Source organism: Garra rufa, chromosome 9 (genome assembly GCF_049309525.1).
Source record: "Garra rufa chromosome 9, GarRuf1.0, whole genome shotgun sequence".
Taxonomy (NCBI): domain Eukaryota; kingdom Metazoa; phylum Chordata; class Actinopteri; order Cypriniformes; family Cyprinidae; genus Garra; species Garra rufa.
In genome coordinates this window covers 38,928,965-38,939,433 of record NC_133369.1, presented here as the reverse complement: position 1 = coordinate 38,939,433, position 10,469 = coordinate 38,928,965, and the positions used below count along the sequence as shown (strand labels likewise).

Below are 10,469 nucleotides of genomic sequence, written 5' to 3'. Positions count from 1 at the left end.
TAACAGCAAAACATTAAGGTTCTGAAAGTGCTGTAATTGTTTCTGTGATCTCTTCGCTTATAGAAGTTTGTAAACAAAAAAAGACGTTTGTAAACAGACCCAAATCATCACTGCTGCATAGTTGCATTGTTTTCAGTTGCCATATGGCATTTCTGCACAATGTCGGAGATGTTAGCATGTCTCTAATAAAATCGGTCACAAACATTATACCTGTATGTACCATTGTATGTGCAAAATTTCTTTGTCCTCCTCATGTTTTGTCAATTTTCTCCACTAAAGAAACTCTTAAGCCTCTTAAAAGTCCTCATCCATACTCCTAACAATTTTGGACCTCAAGACCTCTTTTAAGGGTTAAGATGCTTTCTGAATTACTTTTTTCATTACTAGGATCTTTTCTTTGATTTTAAGAAGAAAACGTTTCTTTTCACCCACGTTGCTAAGAATTTTCTTAGAATTTTGTCACTAGGAGCAACTCTTTGCACTAATATTTTTTTATGAATATGGGCCCAGATCTCTGTGTGGAGCACTGGCTGTTGTCAGACTCCTTGTGCAAACAAAAGTCTCACTGGATTATTACAATTAATGGCAAAATAAATGTTAGGACATGTAAACTGACACACTACAGCAAAAGATAAAAATATAAGTGAATATAAGTGAAATATAAGTGAAGCTGCTGAAAATACTAATGTTCTAATCATTTTGCCTCCACTGTTTCTATAAAACAGTTTTTTTGTGTTACGCTAAAGACCTTAAAATCTAATCATCCTCGGGTGACCACCATCCTAAAATGTAAAATGCAATTATACATTTTCATGTATTAAAAAGGAATACTGCACATTAATACTGTGGGAAATGTCTTTACCTCTGTTGAACTCCATGTGCAGAATGTGGAGTACATGTTTGGCATTGTTGGCGTGCCTATCATCGAGGTGGCCATGGCCGCCCAAGCAGCGGGCATCAAGTATATTGGCATGCGCAATGAGCAAGCAGTAAGATATTCTCACTTTTCACTTTTATTTAAAATACATCCCTGTTTCATTACATAGAAGACTGTCATGGACTGTTTTCCATGCATATTCTTTTTCCTAACAGGCCTGCTATGCTGCATCTGCTATTGGGTATTTGACAGGACGGTAGGAATATGTCAGTTTGTTTCTTATTATTACTTTTTTGTGCTCTTTTTGTGCTAAACTTAAGTTTTTTTTTCCAGGCCAGCTGTGTGCCTGGTTGTGTCTGGACCTGGGCTGATTCATGCACTTGGAGGAATGGCCAATGCTAACGTGAACTGCTGGTAGCTCCCACACTGCTAAATTAACTTAAAGGAGTAGTTCACTTTCAGAACAAAAATGTACAGATAATGTACTCATCCCCTTGTCATCCAAGATGTTCATGTCTTTCTTTCTTCAGTCGTAAAGAAATGGTGTTTTTGAGGAAAACATTTCAGGATTTCTCTCCATATAATGGACTTCTATGGTGCCCCCGAGTTTGAACTTCCAAAATGCAGCTTCAAAGTGCTCTAAATGACCCCAGCCGAGGAAAAAGGGTCTTATCTAGTAAAATGATCGATTATTTTCTAAAAACATTAACAACGTATATACTTTTTAATCTCGAACGCTTGTCTTGCCGAGCTAGACAGGATTAGCATTTGAGGTTATAAAGTAAATTGTAATTTTTTCTTTTTTAGAAAATAACCCGTTGTTTTGCTAGGTAAGACCCTTCTTTCCTCGGCTCTGATCGTTTAGAGCCCTTTGAAGCTGCATTTAAACTGCATTTTGGAAGTTCAAACTCGGGGGAACCTTAGAAGTCCATTATATGGAGAGAAATCCTGAAATGTTTTACTCAGAAAACATAATTTCCTTACGACTGAAGAAAGAAAGACATGAACATCTTGGATGACAAGGGGGTGAGTACATTATCTGTAATTTTTCTGTTCTGAAAGTTAACTACTCCTTTAATATTAAAGCGAATTGATCTCAAATGGGCAGTTTTTGTACTTTTTTCTCTTGTTTGAATTAATAGGCCTGTCATTGTCATTGGCGGCTCATCTGATAGGAACCAAGAAACCACAGGAGCATTTCAAGAGTTTCCTCAGGTAAGGTTAATAGGAAAAGTTTAGCTTTAGTGCAAAAACAGTATTGATTCTGAAATGATACCTTCATCAACAATTCACAAAATATATTTACAATATTTGAAGATTTCTTCAACCAAAACATTTAAATTCTGTCATTAATTACTTACTCTCATGTCGTTCCAAACCCATAAGACCTTCATTTATCATTCACCATGGTAGGACCCTTGTTGTTTATGCAGGGTCAGAAGGCTCTCAGTTTTCATCAAAAATATCTTAATTTGTGTTCCGAAGATAAACGAAGGTCTTACAGGTTTGGAGCAACATGAGGGTCAGTAATTAATGACAGAATTTTCATTTTTGGGTGAACTATGCCTTTAAGTTTCTTTTTAAGGACAGAAACATAGTCATTTTTATTAATTTTTCTAGTGTCTCTAATACTCTTTTCTTGTTCTTCATCAGGTTGAAGCTTGTCGTCTGTATAGCAAGTTTTCTGCTCGACCAAGCAGCCTTGAGATGATACCGGCCGTAGTTGAAAAAGTAAATAACAAACATTTTTTTCCAGAGTTGTTATTACCAACTAAAACTAAATCTTTTAAAAATAATTTTCTTTATTTGAAATAAAACTGAAATATTGGATCAAAAACTTGAACTGGAATCAAAAACTAACTGGAATAAAATAAGTTTGAGTTAAAATACTAAAATTACTAAAACTGAAATAGAAATATATTAAACCTCAATGCAAATATATAAAAAAACAAAATTAAAAAATAAATAAATAAATAAATTACTAAAATTAAAAAAGGAAAAAACAAAACTAAAAACAAATTCAAATAATATATCAATAAATACCATAATGAATAATACTAAAATAACACTGTTTGTCAAACATTTCATGGGGTCTGTACATATAATGCTTGTAGTGTATGCAAATTGTACAATGCCCTATGTTCTGTAGTAAATGGGATGTTTTTGTGTGTATGTGACAAAATGTTCCACCAAAGATGGCAATATCCAAAATCCTTGTCTTTATGGGGACATTTTTTGGTCCCCATGAGGAAACAAGCTTAAAGATCATACAGAATTAAATTTTTAAAAATCTGTGATGTTGGGTTTAGGTGTAGGGTAAGGGTAAGGGGGTAGAAAATACAGTTTGTACAGTATAAAAAAACATTACCCCTATGGAATGTCCCCATAAAACATTAAAAAACCTAACATGCATGCATGTGTATGTGTCTGTTTTGTTTTTTGTCAGGCTGTAAGAAGTAGCATTTATGGCCGTCCGGGAGCATCCTACATAGACATAGCTGGAGACATGGTCAATGCCAAAATAGACCGGACCAGTGTCAGGTGAGCTTTATGTACAATAAAACACTTATCATAGCATAGGGAGCTTCATAACCAGCTGTATTTTATGATCACTAATTGATCACTCTTTTTTTTGTATGCTGAAATGTGCAAATGTTTTTTGCATACTTCTTCATTTTTCTCTAGGTTTGTTTCCTGCTGTCCTGCTCCTCCTGTGAGTCAGGCTGACAGCAGGGAGATCACACAGGCTGTCCGTCTGCTCAAAGCAGCTCAGAGGCCTCTGATCATCATCGGCAAAGGTGAACAGAATAGAACTGAATGAGGGGCATCTTCACAGCTGAAACTGATCAAAACAATGTCAAACTGTGATCTCCTGCAGGTGCGGCGTATGCCAGGGCAGAGAAGGAGCTCAGGGAGCTGGTGGAGATGACTGGGATTCCTTTTCTTCCCACACCTATGGGGAAAGGAGTACTGCCAGATGACCACCCTAATTGTGTTGCTGCAGCCAGATCCAGGTGTGCATATACAGTCAAGCCCTTAATATTTATACCCCTGGCAAATTCTGACTTAAAGTTACTTTTATTCAACCAGCAAGTTTTTTTTTTTTTTGCCTGGAAATGACACAGGCTTCTCCCAAAAGATAATAAGACGATGTACAAGAGGCATCATTGTGGAAAAAATATTTCTTAGCTTTTATTTACATTTGAACAAAAAGTTGCATGTCCAAAATTATTCATTCAACTGTCACAGTCTATGGGAAAATCCGAAGTTCTATACCATTCCAAATAGTCCAAGCTGTTCTAAAGCAAGAACAGCATGATGTTCCGCACTGTAAATATCTCAGAGGATGTGGTTGGAAGCCAAAAGTGACACCTGTGCTGGCCAGGAGGATAGTGAGAGAGGTAAAAAAAGAATCCAAGGATCAACACCAAGGCCATCCTGATGAATCTGGGCTCTGCTGGTGGCAACATCTCAAGGCAGACAGTCCAACGGACACTGCACACCGCTGGGTTCCACGGACGCAGACCAAGGAGGACACCACTTCTCCAGATAAGGCACACAAAAGCCCGCTTGGCCTTTGCGAATGCTCGTCTGGACAAAGAATGCTCAGATGAAATAAAAATGTTATTGTTTGGCCACAATGATGTAGCATTCATTTGCCGTTAAAAAGGAGAAGCCATCAACCCTAAGAACACCATCCCCACTGTCAAACATAATGATGGGAACTAGGGATGCACCGATACCAATTGGTCGATAAAGCTTGCGCGTTTTGTCAGTAAAGCCGGTTCTGTAATCAGCGGTAAATGCCATCAGGTGCGTGATTTCACGTTGAGCCGTATATACTACACACAGCCGTTGTTTACCGACGAGCTGCGCATAGCAATGTTCATTATCAGTGTGAATGTGCGCAGCTCGTCTGTAAACAACGGCTGTGTGTAGTATATACGGCTCAACGTGAAATCACGCACCTGATGGCATTTACCGCTGATTACAGAACCGGCTTTACTGACAAAACGCGCAAGTTATCGACCAATACATATCGTGCATCCCTAATGGGAACCTAATGTTTTGGGGGTGTTTTTCAGCCAGTGGACCAGTGAACCTAATCACAGTAAACGGCACCATGAAAAAGGAGCAATACATCAAAATTCTCAACAACAACATCAGGCAGTCTGCAGAGAAACTTGGCCTTGGGCACCAGTGGACATTTCAGCACAACAACGACCCAAAACACACAGCAAAAGTGGTGAAGAAATGGTTAGCAGACAAAAACATTAACGATTTGCAGTGGCCCAGCCAGAGTCCTGACTTAAATCCAATTGAGAATCTGTGGAAGGAGCTAAAGTTTAGGGTGAGGGCAAGGAGACACTCTAACCTGAAAGAGTTGGAGCTCATCGCTAAAGATAAATTGGCAAAAATACCAGTGGAGACATGCAAAAAGCTGGTCAGCAATGATAGGAAGCATTTGATTGCTGTAATAGCAAATAAAGCCTTTTCTAATGATTATTGAGAAGGGTATGAAACATTTTGGACATGCCACTTTTTGTTCAAATGTAAATAAAAGATGAGTAAAAAAAAATTCCACAATGATGCCTCTTGTACATCGTCTTATTATCCCCTGGGAGATGTCTGTGTCATTTCTAATAAAAAAACTTGCTGGTTGAATAAAAGTAACTTTAAGTCAGAATTTGCCAGGGCTTGACTATACATCTATATCTGATCTTTCCAGTAGCTCTTTTAGATCGAGTGTTGTAATGCTCTTCTCTCTCTGTTCTAGAGCTTTATTGCAGGCTGATGTTATAGTGTTGCTGGGTGCCAGACTCAATTGGATCCTGCACTTTGGTTTTCCACCCAGATTCAGTCCCCATGTGAAAATCATTCAGGTTAGTTACACCTTGAACACTCAGTAAGTTTCCGCAACTTTGCCGTGAAGGTGAGTAAATGATCTTCAGTTCATCTTCAGTGTGGTTTATATGTTCAGGTGGATCTGTGTGCTGAAGAGTTGAGTAATAATGTGAGAGCCACATCTGCTCTTCTCGGAGACATACGAGCTGTGGTCAGACAGGTAATCTACAGTGTCATCAGTTATCTTAGATAAAACACAATGTTTTTTGTTTTACACACTTCTGTGCATCTGTATCATGAAATTCTGTTTGTTCTATGGACTCTGTTAGAGACTCTTAACGTCCTTTTGAAATTCAGTGTTTTGTAGCATTTATTCCCTTTTCTTTTACAACAGTACAACTGTTTGCACTACAAACCAATGTGTTCATAATTAAGCTGTAATACCACAGTATCGGGACTTTATTATTCCCCAATTAATTATGTAGCGTACATTTCTGTTGCTTTTTTAGGAAGATTATACCAAAAAAAAACTGTCATAAATTACTCACCTTCATGTCGTTCTAAACCTGTAAGAAATTTGTTCATCCTTGGAACACAAATTAAGAAATTTTTGATGAAATCCAAGCGTTTTCTGGACTGCATAGACAGCAACACAACTACCACATTTAAGGCTCATAAAGGTTGTAAGGACTTTGTTAAAATAGTCCATGTGATGTCACTGGATCAACCCTAATTTTATGAAGCTACGAGAATACTTTTTGTGCGCAAAGAAAATAAAAATAACAACTTTATTCAACCATTTCTTCTCTTCCATCCCAGCCTTTGATGCGTATTCACAAAAGTCTCATGGCGCAACACAAAAGAAGATATTTTGAAGAATGTTGGTAATGGTAACCAAACAGTTGACAGTAACCATTGACCCTCATAGAATTTTTTTGTTTCCATACTATGGAAGCAAAAAGAAAATAAAACCATTTGTTTAGATCATAAAAGCAACTCATGTTTAGGTCACGAGAAAACAACTTATGCTTAGATAAAAAAAAATCTTTTGCTATATTTAGATCACAGAAATAGCGAGACAGAATGCACATTTCATACAGCATATTATATTGATTTATGTAATATTCTTTGATGATTTTTTTTTCCTTTTATGTGCTGATTTTTATGAGAAAGTTGTGAGAAAATGTTTTTATGTTGCCGTTACAAGAAAATATTGTTTGTATTATGAGAAAACGGCTTTTGTTGTATGTACACCACAACTAAACAACGATTTGATCAAGACAACTGGATTTGTTATGTTCAGTTCATGAGAAAACAATTTTTGTCTAATTCACAAGAAAAACACTTATGTTTTGATCCCAAAAAACAATTTGTTTAGATCATGAGAAAACACATTTTATGTTTTGATCACAAAAAAAACAACTTTTGTTGTTTAAACCACAAAAGCAACTTGTGTTTGGATCACAAGAAAAACACTAATGTTTTAGATTACAAAAAACAACTTGCATTGTTTAGATCACAAAAAACATGAGAAACAACGCCTCATAAATGTTTTTTTGTACACTGTTTGAAGCTGTTGGAAACTGTAAGATCAAAGTGGAGATTTCCTTCTGATTCACAATGGTGGTCAACACTGAAGGAGAAAATGACTGCCAATGCTCAGATGTCAAAGGTGAGCTTGTGTCATACTTCTAATGTAATGAAACAGCATTGGCTGTTTTCAATAAACATGTAAACTGTACGTTTAACATTTATGGAATTAAGTAAACCGTTACTATTGTTTTCCACAGAGTCTTGCTCTCCAGTCCACTCTGCCCATGAACTACTACACAGCGTTCCACCACATTTCTGAGCTCCTGCCCAAAGACTGCATCATAGTGAGCGAAGGAGCGAACACTATGGACATCGGCCGCACCATGCTGCTTAATTACCTCCCACGGCACAGGTACAAGTCATTTTCCTGTGCCACTTTTCGCAGCTGGACAAGAGACAATGTCCTATGTATTTAAAAGACTAAAGAACCACTTAGCGGTCCAGATTCAGAGCTGGGATTGGTTTCAGTTGGATTATGAATTATTCTTCTTGAAATGAATTGTTAATAATCCCAACTAGGGCTGTCCCCGACTATGAATTTTCATAGTCGAATCAGAATTTTCGAATCTTTCTATAGTCGACCGATAGTCGAATCATCTAGGCTTATGTGCGTGTGTGAATGGGTTGGGAGGGGCACGACACTATAGTCAGCAGGAGGGTAAAACTATTTTTATTTTATTTTATAAGCGACCAAAACTGCCTGCCAACTGACAGACAAACTTATTTAGGTTTAAATAAAAACACAGAACGCGTCTTTTAGTTCTAAAAACGCGAGGCGCACAGCACTGCCTTTTTTGGTGACTTTTAATGAAAGAGCAGTGTGCTGCGGTTCTCTTACTAGAGGGAACGAGTACTGCGTAAGAAGTATCTTACGCTAGGGGAAAATCCTTTTCTGCGAGATATTGAAGCCAAAAATTATCCTTAATTTTGAAATAATGTAAAGCGCGTTGCAGCAGCATACAGACATAGGCGAAACAGCTTGCGCGCCTATTGGCTGCTCTGCGGCAACTGCAGCAGCCTATTAGAGCGAGGCCTGACGCGACGCCAGATCCAATGGGGGCATTTCGCGCCCTTTGCGTCGCTTCGCGCCCTTTTCGTAGCTTCCCGCCTAAAAGGGCGTGGTCTAGACCTATAAATATCGCTCATAGGCAGCTATTATCTGATTTTTCATCCTTCAAGCGAAGCACACGCATCGCTGGAGCCGGATAAGAAGCCGCCGTTTGACTGCAAGCATCTCAGCGGGACGAGCCACCGAAGCTGCTGGCCACGCCGCCTTCCGTGCCTTCCTGCTGCGCTTTCCGGCGCCTATATCCTTTATAATCTACAGTGTGTGTCGCCGCTGCGATACACACTGTTTCTCTAAAAAGAGCAAAGCGTCTTTTTAAAGATGCCTTCATACGGCTCGTGCAGATGCCAATGGTGACTCTGAGGACTTGCCTTGCCTTCTTCACTGAGACTGCTCCCCCGCCCGCCGCGGTGTAGCGCCGTAAAAAGCGCCGTGCCCAGCGGGCCCCGGACACTCCCCCCAGCCGACAAAGCTCGCCGGTTCGCCCGCCTGCTTCATCGACCTCGTCAGCCTCTGTTCCGGACGTAAAGCGGCCGCTGTCTGCCACCGCTTCCATCGACGCCGCTGACGAGGGGGGCCATGAAGGAGGAAGAGGTTACTGATTCTGATTTCCGTTTCCCGCCAAAGCGGGAACGCGCATGCTGCTCAGAAGAGGCGATAGCAGCCCACTTATGTCTGCCCTCCGCTGGACGGCGTGCTAAGTCGGCCCTCCCCTCTAAAGCTTGCCGTCAGACGTCAAACCTGCTTCGCCGCGCTTTCGCCGCCGCCTAGCCGCGTCAGCGCTGCGTAACATGGTCTCTCACCGTTGCTGAGAGGCACCCGTGGTTAACGCTTTCTGACGTTTTTCTCGTCTGGCCGCCGCCCCGCCAGACGCGGCCCGCGGCCCAGGATTGAGTTGAAACCTGAGCCTCCGAAATCGTCCTAGCACAACTGGGAAAACGACGGTGTACGAGTCCCGCTGTTGCCGGACCCCCACCAAAGTTATTCGCTCGTCCAGTTCCAGGAAATGTGACTGTTCCAGTGTTTTCTGCAGCCAACAAACCGGCTCCGTCGCCCGTTTGCCTGCACACAAAAGTCGTTCCCACGGCTACACAGATAAACCCCCAATAAAGTGTATTGTCTGGTGTCCCGGCCACGGCCGATGGTGTTTCATGTGTCGTAAGAATGCCCACTAACCAGTGCTCATCTCTAACGTTACACACAAGCACAGCGCACATAAAATCGACACAGATCGATTGCGCTTCACAACCGGCCACGGCCGATGGTGTTTCACGTGTAAGAATGCCCACTAGCAGTGCTCATCTCTACACACAAGCACAGCGCACATAAAATCGACACAGATCGATTGCGCTTCACAACCGGCCACGGCCGATGGTGTTTCACGTGTAAGAATGCCCACTAGCAGTGCTCATCTCTACACACAAGCACAGCGCACATAAAATCGACACAGATCGATTGCGCTTCACAACCGGCCACGGCCGATGGTGTTTCACGTGTAAGAATGCCCACTAGCAGTGCTCATCTCTACACACAAGCACAGCGCACATAAAATCGACTCAGATCGATTGCGCTTCACACGTGGTAAATATGCCCGCTTCACAGTGGCCACAGACACCACATTATGCACGTCAAACGGTTTCTGTGAAAACGAAACCAAAAGTGCATTCGCTCTACGCAGGCGAACGTTGTTTGGAGTGTGTTAAATGTGCCCGCTGCCCCACAGCCACATCCACACACAGACATAATAGTTCCCGCTATCAGCGTGCCCCATGCCTCAAATATCACGAGCACTTTTTGCATGAAATCAGCGTGCATTCGCTCCATGCAAGCGAACGATGTTTGGAGTGTGTTAAATGTGACTGTTCCAGTGTTTGCTGCAGCCAACAAGCCGGTTCTGTCGCCCGCTTGCCTGCACACAAAGGTTGTTTTCACGGCTACCCAGATAAACCCCCAATAGAGTGTATTTTCTGGAGTCCCGGCCACGGCCGATGGTGTTTCACGTGTAGTCAAAAATGCCCACTCCTCCAGTGCTCATTTCTACACACAAGCACAACCTGTCATACAGACCCTGCGAACATAAAATCGGCT

General features: G+C 41.1%; 1 protein-coding gene across 1 annotated transcript in view; it reads left to right on the top strand.

Annotated features, from left to right (window-relative positions):
* Nucleotides 1-10,469, top strand: part of hacl1 (2-hydroxyacyl-CoA lyase 1) — a 32,967-nt gene that overhangs the window by 2,000 nt on the left and 20,498 nt on the right. Inside the window, exons 2-13 of the mRNA XM_073846846.1 lie at nucleotides 885-989; nucleotides 1,093-1,133; nucleotides 1,211-1,291; nucleotides 2,020-2,092; nucleotides 2,531-2,608; nucleotides 3,324-3,418; nucleotides 3,563-3,675; nucleotides 3,756-3,891; nucleotides 5,655-5,760; nucleotides 5,859-5,942; nucleotides 7,296-7,394; nucleotides 7,513-7,667. Coding sequence (XP_073702947.1) covers nucleotides 885-989; nucleotides 1,093-1,133; nucleotides 1,211-1,291; nucleotides 2,020-2,092; nucleotides 2,531-2,608; nucleotides 3,324-3,418; nucleotides 3,563-3,675; nucleotides 3,756-3,891; nucleotides 5,655-5,760; nucleotides 5,859-5,942; nucleotides 7,296-7,394; nucleotides 7,513-7,667 — 1,166 coding nt within the window. The remainder of the gene's footprint in view (nucleotides 1-884; nucleotides 990-1,092; nucleotides 1,134-1,210; nucleotides 1,292-2,019; nucleotides 2,093-2,530; nucleotides 2,609-3,323; nucleotides 3,419-3,562; nucleotides 3,676-3,755; nucleotides 3,892-5,654; nucleotides 5,761-5,858; nucleotides 5,943-7,295; nucleotides 7,395-7,512; nucleotides 7,668-10,469) is intronic.